Source organism: Maniola jurtina, chromosome 15 (assembly GCF_905333055.1).
Source record: "Maniola jurtina chromosome 15, ilManJurt1.1, whole genome shotgun sequence".
NCBI classification, from domain to species: Eukaryota; Metazoa; Arthropoda; class Insecta; order Lepidoptera; family Nymphalidae; genus Maniola; species Maniola jurtina.
This window is the reverse complement of record NC_060043.1, coordinates 5,013,422-5,034,887: the sequence shown is the minus strand read 5'-3', so window position 1 is coordinate 5,034,887 and position 21,466 is coordinate 5,013,422. Positions and strand designations below refer to the sequence as shown.

The window sequence follows — 21,466 nt, the reverse complement described above, 5'->3', positions numbered from 1 at the left end:
CATTCTGAACCAGTGGTAGACGATTCAAAAGTACTTGTAAAAGTTTAATCGAATAAAAAATATTTTTATTTATTTGTCTTTTCGCTATACCAAACTCATCTGATTCAGAGCAGCTACTATTTAGATATTCTGATTAAAACGTTAAAAGAAAATAATTATACCGGTCTCTTTTTTAAAAGCTTTCCAACAAAGTACCTATTCGACCCGTATGTATGTAAGTATGTTCGCGATTATTTCGAAAACTAATGAACGGTTTTTAAAATATCAAATTTTGTGTAAATAATATAAAATCTTTTATCTTAAATGCAACAGATGCACTTGATAAAATGTATTCATATTGGGAATGGTTGTTTGGCAGAAACAAGTTCTAACAGCGCCGTCCCGACGTCTGCACCACGCGCGCCCCTGTCGGTGCCGCAATCGCAGCCGCAACCAGTCGCGCAACCAGCCAAGAAGCCGCAACCCTCGTCGTCGAGTAAGTTATTTTAACGAATTTCACTATTTTTAACCCCCAACTCAAAAATGGGTGTGTTATAAGTTTGACGTGTGTATCTGTGTATCTGTCTGTGGCGTCGTAGCTCCTAAACTAATGAACCGATTTTAATTTAGTTTTTTTTTTGTTTGAAAGGTGGCTTGATCGAGAGTGTTCTTAAATATAATCCAAGAAAATCGGTTCAGCCGTTTGAAAGTTATCTGCTCTTTACTAGTTACTGTAACCTTCACTTGTCGGGGGTGTTATAAATTTTTAATTTTCACTTGTTACCTATACGCGATGGCTTCTATTGACCGACACAACGACTTCTATTGACTGGTAACAGTTGTCATATTTTGAATCAGCAATGCGCGATTCCAGAATGTTTCGACTATCGAAAGATGAAGTTGTTGTCTTGTTCCAAGATCCCACTGCCGCCAGACGTTCCTTAGTTTTTGAGAAACAAAATGTGTGGGATCGAGCAGTGTCAGTGTGTACTTTTAATGTACGCATATTTACTAGCTTGTACCTCGGGCCAATTTAAAGATATCACACAATAATCACACTAATATTATAAAGGCGAAAGTTTGTATGTGTGTGTGTGTGTGTGTATGTTTGTTACTCCTTCACGCAAAAACTACTGGACGGATTTGGCTGAAATTTGGAATGAAGATAGATAATATCCTGGATTAGCACATAGGCTACTTTTTATCCCGTAAAATCAAAGAGTTCCCACGGGATTTCGAAAAAGCTAAATCCACGCGGGCGAAGTCGCGGGCATCGGCTAGTATATGATATGCCACAAATTCACGGTTTTCTAATTTTGTCCATTACTTATGCTATAAGACATTGCTACTTACCAAACATGATTTTAGGTCAACGGGAAGTAGTTACTCTATAGATTTTGATTCCTCTATAGGTTTGGTTCTTGACAGACAGGACAGACATCCAGACAACGAAATGATGTTATAAGGGTTCCTTTTTTCCTTTTGAGGTACGGAACTTTATAAAACGTTTAAATGTTTGATATAGTGCTGCACTTAAATATAGTTAAATTTCAGCGTTATGTTCTATTTAGAGTGCCACGATAACCTTCGTCGATGCTGGCGACGTCGGCGCATATCGATTTTATTACCGTAATAATTCAATCAAGCTTCCCTCCGCTTTTGCTATTAAGTATTCGTTTTCAGTATTTTTTGCGTTACAAATAAAGTTATTAGTATTGGAAGTTATTAATTTTATTTATAGAAGACAAAATATAGTAATCCTAACTTCATTAAAATAGACTAAACTCTGAATATAAGACATTACGGCCTTCACACACCACCGATAATAATAATAATCGATCCGACCAAAAAAAAAAATAGAACAAGAGTCATTTAATCTTTTAACGCAAACGTGCCGCATAAAATCGGTCAATAAACATCGGCACATACAAGTATTTACTCTCGCTGTCTCAATTTTTAACCCCCGATCCAAAAACAGGGGTGTTATAAGTTTGACGTGTGTATCTGTGTATCTGTCTGTGGCATCGTAGCTCCTAAAAGAATGAAACAATTTAATTTAGTTTTTTTTTTGTTTGAAAGGTGGCTTGATCGAGAGTGTTCTTAGCTATAATCGAAGAAAAAATTTTCTGCGTTAGCTCTTAAGTGCATCAAAGAATTCCCACTCATTCAAACACATACCTACTTATACGATCGTCCATAAGCACTAGACCAACATGACCCGTTACATCAGCGCTGTTTTACGACATAAATAGGTAAAATCTATAAATAATATAATTAGCTACGAGAGATTTAGCAAGTTGGCGCAAGAACAATGTCGCACAACTGTTCGTCTCACAGCGTTCGTAGACATCGTAGTCATAGATAGCGCTTTTTGTTTTGCCGCCTTTCTAATACGGCGGAATAGTAATTATGTATTCAGTGCTCAAGAGAACAATAGCTAGACTACGTGTTCAATTAGGTGACATATTTTAAGTATAGCTTTTATAAACACACACTAAAATACTGTCAATACTAATAGATATATTATTATTTACTAATTCATATCTATTGTTGAATTGTTTCAAAATACATTATGCAGACGTACCTATATGTACTAATATTACTATGATATTACATTAACTGCATTCTTAAGCTCATCGCAGTCGTCGAGCGGTAATAAATCGACTGTCAACTGGCAACATGTCCTATCCCAAACTGACGATTTCACTCCATGCTATTTGTACTCCGCAGTGCCAGAATTCAAGACAGTTATCTAGTTTGGAACAAAAATTTGAAAAGCACATAATATTATTATGCATAAATTTTGAGAAAGGACTTGCCATATTTGCTCTATGTGTCAACTGTCATATCAAAAGTACGGTTTGCCTTGGTTTCCTATGTCAGTGGGCTTCTATGTTAGAGCAAATATGGCGAATCCTTTCTCCTTTACGCACTATAGGTACTTCTGCAATCGAGGTTTCACTTACACTGGCAGGCGTAGGTATACAATAACTATTAAGCTGAAGAAAACAAGTATTTCTTCATCCTGTAAAGTTGTTAAAACTGAGATGTACGATGCTAGTTCACAGTCGATAAAATCTCCGTAGTTTCTAACCATTCAAAATTATTTAGATGACGTCTTGATACGCGCCGAACGTGCTAGATATTGATTCAGCTTTACTCTACAGCTAAATTGATCGCATTTTAACATTAAACAATTGTGCGCATCTCGTGATGATTATTTGTACGTCGCGTTGTCAACTCGAATAAATATAAAAGTAATGTCATACACCGCACTTTGGCTACAAATAATATTTTGTCACCTGTTTAAACACAAATGTGTGATTAATATAGAACTCATCTTATCTGTTTCCTACCGAATGTTATCAGAAATCTGTTGCTGCAATACTAAATAATATCACTTTTCATTTTTATTTCATTGATATTGGAATAAAAATATCCTCTGCACATTTCTTTTCTCTATTTCACATAGCTTGAATTGTTTTATTAGGTAATTAATAGTTTAATTAAGGGATAAAAATATCTGTCGCCATTTGTTTTCTTCTACTAGTGCATCGCATCTCTTAGACAAGTCAGGCCGTTAAATTACATTCCAGGCAAGTCTGTCGACCACGTAGGTACTTATAAAGGTTGAACAGCGCAGATGAAGTACTTAGATGAGGTACAATTTGGCTGGTCGTTTAACATGTTAGAGTCAGGGACCGAATCACCAGTATTTTTTTTGTTACGTTATCAACATAACGCGTTATCTCGATATTGTTAATCTCGATTATTGTTAATATCGGTAATTAATTAACACGTATCTGTATGTTGTGTACAAAGTAGCATCTTCGTCCCACGCGCATATTTACCGTTTAGTAAAGATAAGAATATAACGTTAAATGTTAGTAACCCACTACAATTAACGTTACCTTTAAACGTAAAATAACGAAATAAGAAACTGTGTCCGTCCCTTGTTACAGCGGATTCATCCGATTTGTGGCCGGGCGCGGAGGACTTCGTGGTGGTAGAGGCAGACAGCGGGTCGACGGAGGGGTCGCACACGTCGCACGGCTCGTCCGCGTCCGAGGCGGCGCCGCGCCCGCGCTCGCTCGCGCTCCCGCCCGCGCAGCCCGACTCCGCCAGCGCGAGCGACCCGCCCGCACAGCCCGTCAACCAGCAGCAAAACGAGAATACGTCCAATGCCCTACCGACACGGGTGAGTCGATTCGCATTCATTTACTGTGTTACCACTTTCATAAGTTCGCCGATGTACCTGCGCAGAAATCTTACTTTTGAATGGCGCGAAATCTTATTTTTGAATGGCCCGTTATGAATGGTTCAGCCAATAATAGCGAGCATCCGTGCGCTATTGGTTGTTTCCTACGCGCCATGTTTTGTAAGCATGACTTAATTTGAATAAGTAAGACAGCACAAGTCTCTGTTGTTCTTGTGTTCGAAATTTAACGTCAAGTAATAAATGTTCGTATTTATTAGATTGCGCTTTTCTGCGCAAACGAATTTTGCCAATGCGACTTAAAGAAGTGGTAGCACTGTACTTTGATTTACTTGATTACCTGTTGGAAGAGGTGGTAGTTTTGTTGGCTTTACTTGTGGGAGGTTGTGGCTGCGGTTAGGTACCGCCTTAGGGTCAGTGCACATGGAGTAGCAAAATGCTCAAGCTACTTTCATTGATAAATTGAAAATGATCTAAATCACAACTGTAATAGGAGTCAAAATAACCTGCAAGACCTACAAGGATTTTTTTCTTGCATGCTATTTTGAGCCCTATTTAAGGTACACAGCATACACCATGCTCTCTGTATTAGGCGTCGACGATTTAATTGCTTTTCGGAAGCTCCATGCCGCGTCCGAATGCTAAAATGAGCCATTTCAGCACAGCTTACCCAACTTACCAAGTCGCTAAAACGAGATGCAGCGTCGAAACAATCGCTAAAACGCGTGATTACAATACAATCATCGAACGCAGAAAGAATGCGATACCGCATCAATGCAGTCCCAAAATCGCTGAGCGCCGATGCTAAATGTGTTGCGTCTAGTCTGGCCCTTAGTTGTGATTTAGTCATTATAATGAAAATTGCTCGAGCATTCTGTTGCTCAGTGTGCAATCGACCCTTATAAGGTTCCCTATGAACCACACCATGCTGTAGCTAGACGGGGTGTGGCAGATTTTATCTGGCAGGGAATGTGTTATATGTTGGAATCAAAGTTTTACTTTAAATTTTAATAAGAATTTTGGTTTACTCAACATTCGATGTGAAAATATTTCGAACGGAAAAAGGCATCGATCTGAATGGATTTGTGTATTGTACATCACTTCTTAACCATTATTATATTTTAGCTATTATATTTGTGTAAATATTAAGTAATGTGAAAAAAGCTTGTTAATCATTGCGTGTGTGACTGTGAGTTATCATTCGTGCCCATTGAATTAATTGTATAGAATGGCTATTCCAAACAAAAAGCACCAAACTTGACTCTGACCATAAGTGTCTAACCGAATGTTGAATTCTGGTCGAAGCCGGTTAATTGGCTATCGCCATACCCTTCGACCATAGCCGAAACTGAAGGTTAACCTTAAGAAATTGAGTTCAAGATTGGCAAAAAATTAATAAAATAATATTTTGCTTTATGTTGACTGTTGTCTTGTTTAGCTTGTCATAAATAATAACACTTCGAAATAATTTATTTATTTTTATCCAAACAACTTTATTGCTTAAAACTTTGACAAAGAATAAAATACAGGAAAGATTTACAAACAGTACAATAATGTCAATCACATATAATATTTATTTACTTAAAAGTAATTTAACAATCATAATCAGTTCAATTTCGACGCCTGCTAGAAGTCTAGAAACCTTTGGCTTGGGGTGAGTTATCAGCCCATTTTAGCCGAAGCCGAAGAATATGTTTACGGTGGCTCGGCTTCAGCCATGGCCATAATATTCGTATCAAAAAAATCTTGTTTGGAATGACCAATCTAGTGTGTACTGTGTAGTAGTTAGAGATCGTTGTTCATGTCCATATTTGCATAGATAATATAGGCTTTGTCACTAACAGTCAGATAACGTAGTATTTGTGGTGGTTTGGACAGAACCCGCCGAGCGCGAGCAGCGTGCCGCGCTCGCAGCCCATCGACGTTCTGCGCTCTAACCACAACCGAAACACCAACATCGGCTCGCTCTCGCCGCCCTCTGTGAGTAATCCGTATACACCATCGCTCTAACTGGCGAAAACAACTTGGGACGTTATAAAGCTAGGTATATGTTAGGGTCCTTTCAGATAAACCAGCTCGGAGAGCATCAGAGAGCGTCTGTTTGAGATGGAGCTGAGCCAGTCAGCAGCTGAAACACGAAAGAGCACACAAACAAGACCGGTTGACAGCTCGAGCGCGCGAAAGAACAGCCAATCAGCTGCTCTTAATTTTTTACACTGAATGCATTGGAAGCGACCTCTGCATCTACTAACTGTACTATGCTATAGTAATTCAATTTATTCAACAATTATGCCGTAGTTACATGTGATTCGCAATTCAGACGTCTAACTTGACAGTGCAATTCTGTTGTACACAAGCTCTAAATTAAACTCAAATAACAGGTCTAAACGTATTCCTATCCCTTTCATAATGCTAACAAATACCCTGCGGAAAAGGATAGCACTAGATGCAGACCTATCAATTTAGTTTGGTTTTAAAGATTTTGTACAACAGAGTTAGCCACATCATTTTATAAAGATGCACAAATTCCTTTTGTGTAGATTTTTTCAAAACTTCATTCATGTGATCATAAGAACCCTACTTTTTATCGAAACTAATCTTTCTATACGTATCACACTAATATTATAAAGGCGAAAGTTTGTGTGTATGTATGTGTGTATATGTGTTATGTTTGTTACACTTTCACGCAAAAACTACTGCATGGATTTAGCTGAAATTTAGAATGGATACAGATTATACCCTGGATTAATACATAGGCTACTTTTTATTCTGGAAAATTAAAGATTTCTTACGGGATTTTTAAAAAAAAACCTATATCCACGCGAACGAAGTCGCGGGTATCAGCTTGTTGCTAATAAACAGGATTTACAGGTACCGTTCACAATGGGGACTCCCCCTTCGACTCGCAGACGAAGCGCATCTGGGAGCTCCCCACCGCCGTCGCTGTGGCAGGTCTCTCCAACGAATAGCCCTTCATATAGGAGATCAGGTATGCTATTTATGTAATTAATATCGTTACATCGTCACGGAATTCCCTTCAAGGGGGAATCTATACTTTTATACTTTAATTACAAAGAGGAAAGATTGTTTTTTTGTAACTCTGAAATTACTTAACCGATTTTAATAATTCTTTCACCATTAGACACCTAATTTATCCAGAACTAACATAGCATATATATTTAATTTCAGCTGAGCAAAGCCCGGGCGAATCAGCTAGTTTATTTAAGGCATGTTAGTATGGAATATTGGCTTAACAACGCTGTTCGTTTATCGAGCCTATTATTTCAAGGGCAAGTGTTATGTAACGAATTATGAAGAGGTCAGGGGTTGTTAGAACAAGCGCTACACTTATCATTTACGCCAATCTTATTAATATTTTCATAATTACCTATTGATTATATCTGTTGGGCCATGAATTTCAATGTCAGATTATTGTATTTCATTTTGTTGGAAAGTTTATATCTCAAGGTTGTATAGTTTGTTTTTATTTTTACGATCTATTTATTATGTGTCTAATAAATAAAATGACCACTAACGGATGTTTTAAACACACATGATTTTCAAATATAGACTGATTTTGTCGATTAGTTACGAAAGCATAGAATGGAATAGATCAATAGAATATATTTTTATTGAAATAAACTTTTACAAGTCCTTTTATAGGTTTGTTATATTTTCGATTTTGCCTGCGCTTACCGTGATAGACCGCAAAACCGTGATCATCGTGTTCATGAAGTTCGAAAGCCTTCGTTTCTATCTAGCGTTTTGTTTAGTATGACTTCCAACGCTAGATGCGTGTCGACTGGTTTGCTGAGTCGTAAGCACAGTTGACTTAAAACTCTATTGCGTTGGTTCATGATTTGGGCGTATCGCAGGGTCGTCGCCGCCGGTGACGCTGGCCGCGCTGAAGGCGAGCGGGGAGTCGTCGCCCAAGCGCGGCGCTCTGCCCGACGCGCTGCTGCGCGGCATCAAGCTGCACCACGATCCGCCCGTCTACATCCCCAACCTGCAGGAGGAGACCATCCTCGCGGTGAGTCACAAAGCACATGCATCACGTCGAACGCGACGCACTTTTCAGTACCGACTTACTCGATACCCACCTGATTGAATTTTGTCTGTTGGTCTCCTCAACCTGTGGAAGTATGAACAAATTTTTTTCTTATTCAGGAGGAGCACAGCAAAGTGTTCTCGCAGCTCAACTTCGTGTTGATGCTGGCGGAGCTACTGTCCGACCTCGCCGTGTCGTGCGGCGCGCCGCTCGCCGCGCTTATGGACGCCTCCGATGGTAATATTTGATCCCAAATGATACAATGAGAACTAGACTTATTGAAGGCCTGTTCAAGAGTGAACATTCATTGACTGAATAGGTGTTTATGTTGAATCATTCAAAATAAAACTCAATAGTTTAATATGGTTTACAGAGAGGTGCAACGAGAGCGTGCGGCTGGGGCTGTTGGTGCAGGCCATGCAGGCGCTGGCGGCCGGCCTGCGCCTCGCCGCCGCGCACTACCGCTCGCGCACGCTGCAGCCCACGCCGCAAGTGCGCAACGGTACGTCACGTAGGATATACTGCACTACATGTGAACTTGAAATAATGTGGGTTTAATACGCAGCATGGGGTGCACCGGGACTGTGCGCTTGTTTCGCCTCGTGCACCGCCCTTAAATATATTAAATACAGGTTGTTATCAGAACGCCAGCAAAAACTAAGATATGATATTACTGATAAGATACCGCGATAAAAATTTTGTGTTTTTAAAAGTTCGCAATGTATTTATTGCAAATAAAACATAGACGCTAGAGGTCAACGAACGTTGCGTAGATAGGTGCCACGGCGTCAATGCCACGTCATAGACAGGGCCATTGACCCCGAGTTTCGCGTATAGCGTTTGAAAGACTAAATCTCTAAAACTACAAGTGTAAGTATAAGGTTATTGATATTGGATTGTGTTTAGGTAGTATAATAATAGCGCTAAGTTTTCGCTATCGTTCTAATCACCTGTATAAAAAAGAAAGGTTTATGCATTAGATATTTTTCTATTGCAGTTGTCTCACTAATGAACGGAAAGTACAAGTGGATCGTGAACGAGTCACGAAGGCTCCACGAAGCGGGTGTGACGCCCGCAGTTTGTGATAAGATCCTCTACGAACACGCCATCGAATTGGTAAGTTTTATTTTACTAACTAATTGAAATTGTGAATTACTGAAAGTAAATATGTATTACTTTTTGGATTATCTCAATGGATTTTTTAAAATATATATTTTAAGACTAAACAAGTAAATCTAAATTATTTTATGTTTATGTTAGTCCGACCCTATGAATTATATTGGTCGCCAATTGTGATCTGGATTGTGCGTACCGGGCACCTGTGCAACGTTGCACGTGCGCGCGTGTCCATCCTCTAGTGCATTTTTAAGTTTAGACTCGACGTTAATCTAAGCAAAACATTTTGTCCTTAGTGCCAAATGGCCGCAATCGAGGAGCTGTTCGGCGACGTGAAGGAGTGCGAGCGGCGCTACATGTCCGCGCAAGTGCTGCTGCACTCGCTCGTGCAGCGACACCCGCTGCACCCGCACCACCGCACCACGCTCTCCAAGTGTACGACACCCTTCATTTATACCACCTCTCTCCACACACATACACACACACACACAAACACACACACACGCACACAAACGCAAACTGACTTGACTTTGCTTAGATTTAAAGTCTACTGATTTATGCCAGCCGTATAGCGCTGTCTCGATTTAACGGTGTCTTAAGTCTTAAGTGCGCTCTATAGATCTAAGCCTATAAATGTCGCTCTTATGAATATTCTCCTGAGGGCCTACCACCCTAATTTGAAAGGTATTACAGTGCACAACTGTGTACACAGCCTCAGGTACACTCTCACATAATATATGCAGCTACAGGTATATTCTCACTTAACATTTTTGGCTTCACCTGGGACCTCATGATCATGGTCTCACAGCAAAACCGGTCTAATTTTACATTGTTTAAACTATAATTTTATTTAATAAGGATTAAAAAAAAATGATTATTATTTATTAATATTATGTACTTATCTAAAATTTAAATTTAAAAAAATTGTATTCTTGCAGACAGGGACGCAGTACAAAGGCGGCTCAACTGCCTCAAAGGGCCGCGTAAAATCATGGATGTGAAATTAGAGGCCGGGATCTCATAATGCAATAAGGCATCTTTACCTAGAAATAAGTACATACGAAACGCAAGACGAGAAGTGATTTTATTTTGTTTTAAAAAGACTTGCAGTGAAAAACTATTAAAAAAAAGTGTATAAAAGGTTTATAAGTGAACGATATCAAAACAAAATAATCATACACACATCTGTTGTTTAGCTATTATATAATATTATGAAGATTACCGAGATCGCAATAGTGAGTTATATTTTTTTAACTGTATGTATCGACGTTTTCTTGCAAGCGGTAGTATATTCTAGAAACACCTAGAAAGTGTTAGTGTAAAGATTTTAGTACAGCTTAAATATAAATTTTAAGTAGATAATTGTGTCGTGACACTGTCCCTACAAATTAATTAATGGTTGTTATTATTGAAATAGTCCTAATTTTACTTTTATATTATTGTACACTTTCAGAAATATTCAGCTTCAGCTGACCGCCGAGCACTTTTTACTTTAAATGGACATACAAATATTCCTTCAGCCGCCATTGACACTTTAGAGTTTAAATATTATAATATAATAAAAATGTAAAAAAAAACTGCATAGAAATGTAGAATGGATTTTCGAAACTATCTCATAACATGTATTACATTTTTATTATTACATACTTATTTGTAGTGATATATAAAGTGAAAAATGTGAATTAATAATATCTCAAGGTGGACATGATAGAGAGATCTCATTATTATTGACCAATAACAATATGGCATTTTTAGGTTAAGTTGAAAGGTGTTTTAAGTATTTTTGAAAAAATCAGTATAAAATTATTTGTCTATATACTCACAACAAATTACATTATATTGCCAAATTGTGATTATCATTGTGTATTTCTTTTTCAGAAAGTCAATGCTTTACCGAAATAAGAATAAAGACTGTTGTAATATAAAGCTAGTTTGTTTTTATTGTTTAATAAATACTTATTTTCAACATCTCTATTTGAATATTATTTCTATTTATAGTAAAACATCATGTAGTATTTGAAAAATGAAATTTTATTTTTGACATGGATTCACAAAGTTTAATATTGTACAAAAACTCCTGCACCTTGTTTTAAAAATTTGTACGGCTTCATCCTATTACGTCCACGAACAGATTGTAATATTACCTTATCAGGAGGAAACTCAGGTGACCCCATGGTCTCTAGAAGCACATCCAGACATGTCAGTAGTTTCATCATTTGTGATGACAGAGTACACTGGATCTTTTCACTTGTGTCCCAGTTTGTATTTATGACTCTTTCTATGTCTCTAATATCATCATTGGACAGAGCATTATGAGTTCCATTCCAATGTAGTGTCAAGGTAAATAAAGGTGCCCTCTTTGGGTAATCACTGCTCACAGCCACTAAAGCGACAAGCTTTGCAGATTGCCTCGTAATTATTGCGCGATATAACATATTTGCGTCAGAGACCACGCCTTCTGATATCAAGAACGATGTTGAAGGCGTTTGGCTATATTCATGCCAAGTTATTGATTGCCATTGGGTCAAGGATCCAGATAACCTAACAGGACAGGCAACACCTTTGCTGGGTAAAATTTTACCAGATTCCAAATCTTGAAGTTCTTTCATTAATTCCACTCTAGCTTTGAGCCTCTTTTTCAGAGTAAAAATAAAATTTTCCACACTTGCAACACTGAGGCTTTGACTGGGCTGAATGTTTTTATTAGTTTTTTCTTTATCAGAAATAACAGCCATGAAATCTAAACCACACATTCTTTGAGCCCATATGTATGGCCTTCCAATTTCTGAGATGAAATGTGAAAATTGTTCAGATATTCCTGCAACATTCAGCAAGTAGGCAGTGGCCGGGTGTGGTGAATCACAGCCCGTATCGCCGACATACAACTCATTCAAAATGCAATCACCATTTAAAACATCAGCGGCAGACACTCCTGTTATAGGCTTTGAGACATTCATAATAAATTTAACCACTACAATCTTTAGATGTATCATATAAGAAAAGATCAAGTCGACTGCAGTTTCATCTGAATTCTTTACAGTTACATGAACATTTAGTGGATGTTTTTTAAGTACCTCCTTCTTCTTGGCCTCTGCTCTCTCCTCCTTGGATATTTTGGCAGTTCTATGATGTCTCTTCTTTTTGCTGTCTCTATGATCTTCATCATTATTGTCCTGATCTGAATCTGAATCGTTCGAGACAACTACTTCACTCTCTTCATTTGTAAGTTGTTCCAACCTTCTCGCTTCATCTTCATCTCCAGCTATAGCTAAAATATAAAAATAAATTTTAACAAACTGAATGAAATATTGTAAAAATATCAATCTGCATGTTATTTTTTATGGCCTATCCACTGAACCAAGCTTGATAAAGTTTGGCACAAAGATTGCTTGAGTATAATATATTAAAGCTATTTTTTATTTCAGACATTTCTCTGAAATCCCCCTCTAAAAAGGAAATGTTTGATAAAGCTTAATTTGTCAACTTACCAACAGTAACATTCTTAGCTCCAAGGGCATCTGAATAAGCACCAGCATTGGCATAGAGCAAGAACAAAGGTGGAGGTAAAAGTGCTGCAGCTTGTGTCTCATCACGTTTCTCGTCTAGCCTCAGAGCCAAGCACTCTTGTAGAGGCTTGGTGGCCTTGAGCACATCTCGCAAATGTGGAGCCAGGGCATCTAGCCTTGACCGAGCAGCTGCTATGGCGGCCGCCACCCGCTCCTTTGAAGCCACCAGTTCACTACATACTCCAGCAAGCTCTCTACGCTGTTTTAGTTCCCATTCAAGCCTTGCTAACTGCAGCTGATGCTCATCTGTTTTTGTCACTTCCTAAAATAAACATAAAAAACTTAGTTATTTTAATGTTTAAACTGTGGGTCACATTAATTATTTATTTATCAACCGGCTCAACTAGTTGGGCATACTCTGTCAAAAGACTGAGTTTCACCACTTGATGTAATATACAGTAAAAAATCTGTTATCACAACACTGAATGGACCACAATTCTTAGTTAACAAAAGCCAACAGTTGTAATAACCCGTGTAAACTATTGATGCTACAAATAGCCAGGACTCAGGCTTTGGGTCATTTATAACTCATTGAAACAATAATGTAAATGATTTTGAGTGTATTTATAGTAAATTCAGTTATATTTCATACGCCTTTTATTTTTAATGTCTCTATAGCTTGTTATTGTTTGTTGACCTAGGCTGGATGGAAATCCAAAAAGATGAACATTCAACTTGGACTTAATTTTTTTACTTTGGCTTTATGATAAACTGGAAAATAGAAATATACATATAATTAACACTAATGAATCAGACTTACTGGGCGTGAAATCTCAATTGGTGCATCTTTGTAAAAGTCCTTTAATGGAACTAGTTCAATTTCTTCATCTTTTGATTTAAACTGTAGGCATTTTGTTACTTCTTTGTCAAGATGATCAGCTTCATATAATAAATTCTGCAATAGTAAGTGTGTAGAGTCCACTCTTTGCTTTTCTTTGTGCAAGGCATCTCTCCCAGCCCTTGTCCGGACTTTTTCCAGTCTATTTAGTTTTTTTAAAGCAACTAACTGTAAGGATGCTTCTATTCTTTTAGCATTTATTTTTTCTTTTCCCTGAAAAAAAAAAGAATTGTACACAAAAAAAACACAACATTTATAGAATTTCGATACTTTTTAAGCTAGTAACCTACTCACCTCATCAGTACCCTTGGCCTTTAATTCAGCAACATCAGAAAATATCTGCCGCATATCCTGACATATCTTTTTAAACAAAGCAGCATCTTTTTCAGCAGAGCGTATTTGAGCCTCTGATTCTTCAAACTCAACAACTTTCTGTAATGGAAAGGTCTTATGTAGAACATTTATCTAATCTTCTGCTACTTGGACAACAACAGATTATACATTCTTATTATTAAACATCTAACACCTTTTAAATGAAGCATTGCCATTTGACTCCAAAGAAGTGCTTCTGTTCAGATTTCAAATAACTTCTACTTTTTATTAGGTTAATAAATCAGACAGCATAATTGTGTCCTGATACAAAGGAGAAGTAAAAAAAGAAGCCAAATATACCACTTCCACAGTTCAGTCACTCAGTGAGTTAGTTTTGGGTCAACATGGCAACAATCACTTGCAAGCTAGACTGGTGGATAAATATGCAATGTTGCAGCTAGGCGACGCCACCACATCGTCCAATAGCAGCAGAGCAGAGTGGTATGTGAACACCATGGATCGGAATGAGAAGACAGCAGCAACCAGTAAAAAGAACTGTATTAGGTATTGCTTTAAATTCTAACCTTATAAACATCAGCCGGTGTCAACTTAGAAGCGTCGTTGGACGTTGATGTATTTAACTTACGGCGTTTCTTAGTGGAAACATCGTCTTTACCCATTTTTCCTGCAAATATAGGTATTATTTACCAGCAATAATTTACAAACAAAATCAAAATGATCACAACTCGACCACAGACCGACGTAGGTAAAACGAACGTAGTTAGTAATTACATTACATACATACTCTTTGGTAAAAATTACTCTGTGACCACAGAGTAGGTACTTTTTACATACGGGAATTTTTTTATTTGCATGGCGCACATTTTGAAATTGTTGTTAAGTATTTGTTGTCATAGCGGAAATATAAATAGTGATTCTGTGAAAATCAAACTATCTAGCTATTATGGTTCACGAGATACACCAGTGGACTGCTTGATAGACAAACGGGCGCACGGACGAACAGCCGAGGCGTAATAGCACGTAATACATAGGGTCCCTTTGGTTGGCACCCTTCGGGTACGGATTACGGAACACGGAACTGTAAAATACAGTAAATAATAATAGAACTATTATTATCATTTCTATCTTCATTTTAAAAATAAGGATTTCCTTGAAATCTGCCACCTTGCCACTTCTTTAAATCGACAGCCTATTCTGCCAGAAATTATTATAATCTATGACATCGACTTATCTACCTACCTATATAGATTTTTTTCTTTGAGTGAAATAAAAAAGCGCACTCTCAACTCTTTTAATAATTAATGTGAAAACTGAAAATACTTCATCATCATCAACACATTTCCGACTCACTACCTACCTACTCAGCACGGATCTCCTCTCATAATGAGAAGGGTATAGGCCATAGTCCACCACGCTGGCCAAATGCGGATTTGCAGACTTCACACCCCTTTGAAAACATCATGGAGAGCTCTCAAGAACTCTTGCTAATGATGTTTTCTTTCACCGTTAAAGCAAGTAATATTTAATCGCTAAATTACATAATAACCCCGTACCCGAAATCGAACCTCCGATCCCTCCAAACAGAGAGCTAACAACAGCCTTAACCGTTTGGCTACCACCGATCACAAGATACTTACACTTACATGACTAAACCTTTTAATAATTATCTATGTAAGTACCTACCTTTTGGATACAATTTTACTGCCAATCATAATAAGGTTGGACGGTAGCTGATAATATTATTGATGCATCACACATACAACATGCTACAGACGCGTGAACATGACGCTCTTACCTCCTACGTCACAGCTCGCAGACCAGTGGCGAATGGCCGGTTTATTAGAAACTGGATAATGTGAATAAAGCGTGCAATGTTATCGTTTCTTATTGCTTATTATAAGGAGTAAACTTAAAGTAAACACTAGGTACTTAGCGTGTATAAGTAACTTTCATATTTTAATCATTAAGTAATTTATTATATCAACGACCCGGGTGGAGTTTGGTTGCAAGATGTCAGAGGAAAAGTTAGAAATACGTGTGGCCACTTATATGTGCCCCACACATCCAGTGGAACTGTACGAGCTGATTCTGGAGCTATTAGAGGACGCTATAGACTGCCATGCAGTCTTACAATACGAGAGCCGAAGTCCCGGGCCAATACCCGGACGTCCAGACCCGTTCACCAATAACAAGATTGATCTGGGTATGTGACATTCTAAGTTGTTGTTACCATTAAACTTCCAGTTATGACCATACACATATTTTACGTGACGTTATAGATACTTCCGTACCTACCATTCCTATCAATAGTAGGTCTATTGATAGGAATAGTGCGAAAGAACTTTCGTCGTTTATAGTGTAGGTACCATATGGTCCTCATGTTATAAGTTATGTATGTGTACCTATTATGGCTATTACATTAATATACATATTAATGTTGATAAAGTTAATTTGTTAATGCTTGATAACGGCTTTTTAATTGTAATTAAAATGTTTCCTAACCTAAAACCTATATTTTCGAAGTAGATACCTACAGTCAAACACTTTTTTTGTGTGATGTAACCACGAATTCACGGTGTTCGGATTTATTCCTTAACTTGCGCTGACCTACCTACCTGTCAAATTTCATGATTCTTTTTCTAGGTCAACAGAAGTAACCTATAGATTTTCTTGACAGACACGACGGACGGACGGACGGACGGACAGACAGATAGGCAGACAGATCCTATAAGGGTTCCGTTTTTCCTTTTGAGGTACGGAAACCTAAAAACCGGCCAGAGCGAGTCAGACTCGCCCACCGAGAGTTCAATAGCTTCGAAAGTACCCACTTATCATGCAAATAGTTATTTAGTTAAATAATTAATCTACCGTCTCATAAGCAAATATCTTTTATTTGGGACTGCAAAAATTAGTTTATTTGCGTAAATGTATAAACCTTTACAAACAAATACTGCTGCTGAAAAATTACTGATTAATTCTAAAAAACTTTATTAGACTTGTTTTATATTTCCTGCAATTTTTTGGTTCTTTCGACGCATTATACTTAGGTACCTACTTGTTTCTACCTTAGAGCACTCCTTTCTGCTTTCAAATTACCTACCTAGGTACTTATTTATTTTGAGATCTCAGAAATCATTAGACCCAAGCATCGCGCTCGCGTCGTATTGCCAAGCGCAAACGCCAAGCGTGCCACTTGCTCTCCCTAGGTTTTATAGATAGATGGGTAGGTACCTATATACATTAGTTACGTTATACAATATTATGTAGGTAGATAATTAATTACATAAACCGACGTTCATGGTGGCCATGACCTAAGTATGTTATTAAAGAAATTAACATATTATGGATAAACATAATAGTTTTTTATTCATTCACAGCGTTCACGACCGCGGCTGCGTACATGAAGTTGCGCGGCAAGAAAAATGAATTTGTTGAGTTGTTACCGGTCACTCCGGTTTTTGCCCATCAGATGAATGTGGAGAATAAGCCGGGCTACTTCTCGGACATTATCATACACTGCGATAAAAAGTGAGTTTTTCAATTCCACCCACCATACCTTTTTTCCACTGATTGGTTTTTTCCTAAACCATAATATAGGTACCTAACTCCTAAGTATTAATTTGGTAGATACTAGGTAGACTAGATGCCAATTCAATATGCGTTATGCATCAGCTCACTATAAACGTTTGAAAAGAAACAAAGCGCGATAGGAAGTCTTACAGAACGCGCGCGTACTCGTGTACTTTTTTAATATACTTATACTCTACACGCAACACGGCCGGCAGAGGTACTTCGGAGTTCGGAGTGAGAAAACTGATCGTCTTGATATTCTTACAGTTGTTCGTTTAAAGAGCTTCTAGTACATTGGTTAGGTACATTTCCGTTGCGCTTAGTTTCCAAACTTTTGCCGCTTCGATGTGTTAACGAAGATGAGAACTTTTTTCTATTCTTGTAACAACCTAGTTTTTTCTAGATAGAGTAGGTAGGTACATAGTTACATACGTACGCCAACCTACGCAGTGAATAAATTGTTAATAGCTAATTATTACGAGGGAAAATCGTAGTTACACAATACAGAGTCACTTTTTGCTGAAATACATCTTGATCTTCTACGAGTAGTACGTATACTTACAGACACACATCGCTCGACAGGCTGATTCATTCTATGTATGTTTTATAAAAATCTGTTCAGCTTTTCAAACGTTCTACAGATAACTAATTAACAATCATTTGACCTCTATTGTTTAGTATTACAATTTAAATACATGTATTTATAGTTTTACCTAAAAGTAAATATGTAAGTATTTATATAGATTAATTATTGTTATCAACCACGTCAAGTCCCTGATAACGACGGGTGGTTCTAACTTCTATTTGTTACTCAATCGAGTTCCAACCTCATAATACTATAGAACCCTTTATTTTTTATTAGTATGCCGTTTAAATACTCGTTTCGTAAAACTATAATATGCCTTAATGCTTACTGACTTTTCTTTTTAGAGCACACAATGTTAACACCTTACTGGACCTTAGAGGATGCAATTTTGCATACAGTGATGAGGAATCACTGAGTGGCAGCAAAATCGTGTTAAAAACGTTAAAAGAAAAGGGAGAGAACGCTTCTTTCTTTGGATCTCTTCTAAGTGTAAGGTTATTTTTAAAAAGTTGATTTGAGTTGTCAAAAATAATATAAAATTATTAATTTACCTAATGCAGGTAGTTTGATAAAATCGATATTTGGCTCATTCGATGTCATACCTACAATCTGTTGCTAGGTGGCCAACAAGATTGAACTTGCATAAATACGGGTGTTTCGAAGGTTTTAGTTCAGTCTCCTTCTGAGATTCGGAGCGATATCGCATATTTTCGGTATTTGGGTTGTGAACTGATAATTAGATGTTGTGATAGCAATCACGCTCTAATTAAATTATTTATTTTGGCATTAGTTTGTTTAGATTAAAACTCTCGGATAACCTTACACATTAAACTTGTGTTTTTTTGTGTTGGTTTTGGAGAGGACATTCCAATAATTCGATAAAAATATTTAAATAATACCTGCTTTTCTGAGTGACGCCAATAATTCAGAAGCGGGACGTGTCTCACGTTGCCTTAATTTCGCTTTGGTATCTTTTTGTAAACAACCCACATTTGATTAAATTTTTTTATTGAGTTTGATTTGGTGATTAAAATTTCTAGTTTTTTTTTTAAGAATTTAGTCTTTTGTGTAGTGGAAAGTAATTTGCAATAAGTGGTTCAGATTTCGTATACATCGAATGAGAAGTTAGTCGTTTGGATTTATTGTTGATTTGATATTAAAACTGAGAGTTCGGCAGTTCAAGGATAGGTTTTAATGATTTGACGGAGGGCAGGATAGCCCATGATTTGGATTTGACTTAGGGCAAGGAAGCCCGCGACTGACATGACAAGATTATTTAGAAACACGAGGGCGTGTTAAATTCAGGACGGCCGAACTGTAAGGTTATTTTTAAAAAGTTGATTTGAGTTGTCAAAAATAATATAAAATTATTAATTTACCTAATGCAGGTAGTTTGATAAAATCGATATTTGGCTCATTCGATGTCATACCTACAATCTGTTGCTAGGTGGCCAACAAGATTGAACTTGCATAAATACGGGTGTTTCGAAGGTTTTAGTTCAGTCTCCTTCTGAGATTCGGAGCGATATCGCATATTTTCGGTATTTGGGTTGTGAACTGATAATTAGATGTTGTGATAGCAATCACGCTCTAATTAAATTATTTATTTTGGCATTAGTTTGTTTAGATTAAAACTCTCGGATAACCTTACACATTAAACTTGTGTTTTTTTTGTGTTGGTTTTGGAGAGGACATTCCAATAATTCGATAAAAATATTTAAATAATACCTGCTTTTCTGAGTGACGCCAATATAAGTATGTATTTATTTTCAACTTTTTTTAATTCTAGGAGTTTTACATAATGAATAACGTGTATTTCACCAAATAGGTATTTAGAAATTAACTTCATAGGTAGGTACGTTGTTCCTACTAAAATCCGAATAGTCGAAAGATCAAACCTTGTTCGTTGAGCTATGTAATACCTACCTGCTTTATCGTTATTCCTACGTAAGTACCTACCTAAGGTAAAAAAGTTAAATAAGTAAAAATATTTCCAGAATCTGGATCACATTTGGCGTCGGCGCAAATGGTGTTGTCCAAACAGGCCGATTGGGCAGCAGTAGATTCAACAACTCTACTCTACTCGAAAAAGTTTATGCAGGACGGAGGCAAAGAGATCATAACTCTTGAGACACTAGGACGTTTACCGCCTTACCCTATTGTGGTGAATTCCAGACTGCCAGGTAGAAGATACGACGACGTTACATCTTGTCTAATGTCTTTATAAGAATCCAATTAAGTCTCGGCGCCTAAAAAATTTTCGTTTGACCGTCAAGTCATAATAATTCTGTACGACTTTTATCAAAATCGGTTTAGTGAAAATTGCGGTATAGGTAACTACCTACCTACTTCACGACTGAAGTTGCGAATTCAAATTCCTTCTTTTTTTGAAAAATATTATCTAGCTGTAAAATTCAGTTATTTTTCAAAAGTTTTTTCAAGACAAATACTTTTGTAATAGACTGTGCTACAATAATTTGTGGACGTTCTAGCACGTCATAACGCCACTAAACAAATACCTACGATCCAGTCATCTGGTAAAATACCTTCAAGGCGACACAGCTGATCATCGTAATGTACCTACAGCGTTTTTCATAACAGAAATATTTCACTATAGTGCTTCAAATCAAACACAATAATACTGAAAAGGATTCTTCGATATTAGTACTAAAATGTGATTTTTCATGTTTCAGAGAGTGTAAAAAATTCGATAAGCAAAGTGCTACTCACTTTACCACAATCAACAGAGTGGAAGAGACAGTTTGGAAAATTCGGGATCATAAAATTCGACACCAACACTGATGGTGCTTATGATGGGCCGGCTGCACATATGTGGTCCATCCAGAACGAAAAGCTCAATGTTAGATATTATTAGATTGTTTCTAGTCATAAGTTTAGCCTACATTTTATACATTCTCTATGTTGATTATACGCCAAAAAACTAATTAAGCTTATGTGTAATATTTGAATTTATGTGAGAAAAAATTAAATTAAGCAAGTAATTTAAGAAGAAATTATAATTCCAAATGATGTCAATAAATTTTTTTTTACATATGCAGTTTCAATTCGGTTTTTCAAGTTTTTGTAGTACAATTTTAAAGGATATTATATCTCTCTTCTTTCCATACTGAACATGAATACTGCGTGGGATTTTCACATCAAAAGCTGGCTGTTTTTGTATAGCAGGTTCTTTTGTTTCCTGAAATATTAACAA

The 21,466-nt window shown here is 37.1% G+C and overlaps 3 protein-coding genes across 7 annotated transcripts in view; 2 read left to right on the top strand and 1 right to left on the bottom strand.

Annotated features, from left to right (window-relative positions):
- The window catches only part of LOC123872637 (serine/threonine-protein kinase unc-51), a 43,494-nt gene extending 32,163 nt beyond the window's left edge, over window positions 1-11,331 (top strand). For 2 of the 5 annotated variants that reach the window (XM_045917031.1, XM_045917035.1), the window contains 10 exons: window positions 359-475; window positions 3,942-4,177; window positions 6,074-6,175; window positions 7,058-7,184; window positions 8,071-8,225; window positions 8,363-8,480; window positions 8,617-8,745; window positions 9,241-9,359; window positions 9,656-9,794; window positions 10,298-11,331. In XM_045917031.1, coding sequence (XP_045772987.1) covers window positions 359-475; window positions 3,942-4,177; window positions 6,074-6,175; window positions 7,058-7,184; window positions 8,071-8,225; window positions 8,363-8,480; window positions 8,617-8,745; window positions 9,241-9,359; window positions 9,656-9,794; window positions 10,298-10,383 — 1,328 coding nt within the window. In that variant the 3' untranslated portion in view covers window positions 10,384-11,331. The remainder of the gene's footprint in view (window positions 1-358; window positions 476-3,941; window positions 4,178-6,073; window positions 6,176-7,057; window positions 7,185-8,070; window positions 8,226-8,362; window positions 8,481-8,616; window positions 8,746-9,240; window positions 9,360-9,655; window positions 9,795-10,297) is intronic. The other 3 variants (XM_045917033.1, XM_045917034.1, XM_045917036.1) reach the window with 3 other exon arrangements.
- Window positions 11,332-11,374: 43 nt separating this feature from the next.
- Window positions 11,375-14,852, bottom strand: LOC123872638 (THO complex subunit 5 homolog). Its single transcript, XM_045917037.1, has 5 exons — window positions 14,660-14,852; window positions 14,058-14,195; window positions 13,686-13,976; window positions 12,848-13,187; window positions 11,375-12,627 (listed from the first exon to the last, which is right to left on the bottom strand). Exons 1-5 carry the CDS (start codon window positions 14,753-14,755, stop codon window positions 11,417-11,419), a joined length of 2,076 nt encoding a protein of 691 aa, XP_045772993.1. The 5' UTR covers window positions 14,756-14,852; the 3' UTR covers window positions 11,375-11,416.
- A 960-nt stretch (window positions 14,853-15,812) lies between these two features.
- LOC123872782 lies at window positions 15,813-21,306 on the top strand. Its single transcript, XM_045917308.1, has 5 exons — window positions 15,813-16,299; window positions 17,474-17,624; window positions 18,597-18,739; window positions 20,250-20,435; window positions 20,946-21,306. The coding sequence occupies exons 1-5, from the start codon at window positions 16,107-16,109 to the stop codon at window positions 21,125-21,127; spliced, it is 855 nt and encodes a 284-aa protein (XP_045773264.1). The 5' UTR covers window positions 15,813-16,106; the 3' UTR covers window positions 21,128-21,306.
- The last annotated feature ends 160 nt before the right edge of the window (window positions 21,307-21,466 follow it).

Coding starts and splice junctions, on each gene's coding strand:
- LOC123872638 (XM_045917037.1), bottom strand. CDS start 14,755: ATGGGTAAAGACGATGTTTCCACTAAGAAACGCCGTAAGTTAAATACA. Junction 14,196..14,659: donor CACCGGCTGATGTTTATAAG/GTTAGAATTTAA, acceptor TTTCCATTACAG/AAAGTTGTTGAGTTTGAAGA. Junction 13,977..14,057: donor AGGCCAAGGGTACTGATGAG/GTGAGTAGGTTA, acceptor TTTTTTTTTCAG/GGAAAAGAAAAAATAAATGC.
- LOC123872782 (XM_045917308.1), top strand. CDS start 16,107: ATGTCAGAGGAAAAGTTAGAAATACGTGTGGCCACTTATATGTGCCCC. Junction 18,740..20,249: donor TTTCTTTGGATCTCTTCTAA/GTGTAAGGTTAT, acceptor AAATATTTCCAG/AATCTGGATCACATTTGGCG. Junction 20,436..20,945: donor GGTGAATTCCAGACTGCCAG/GTAGAAGATACG, acceptor TTCATGTTTCAG/AGAGTGTAAAAAATTCGATA.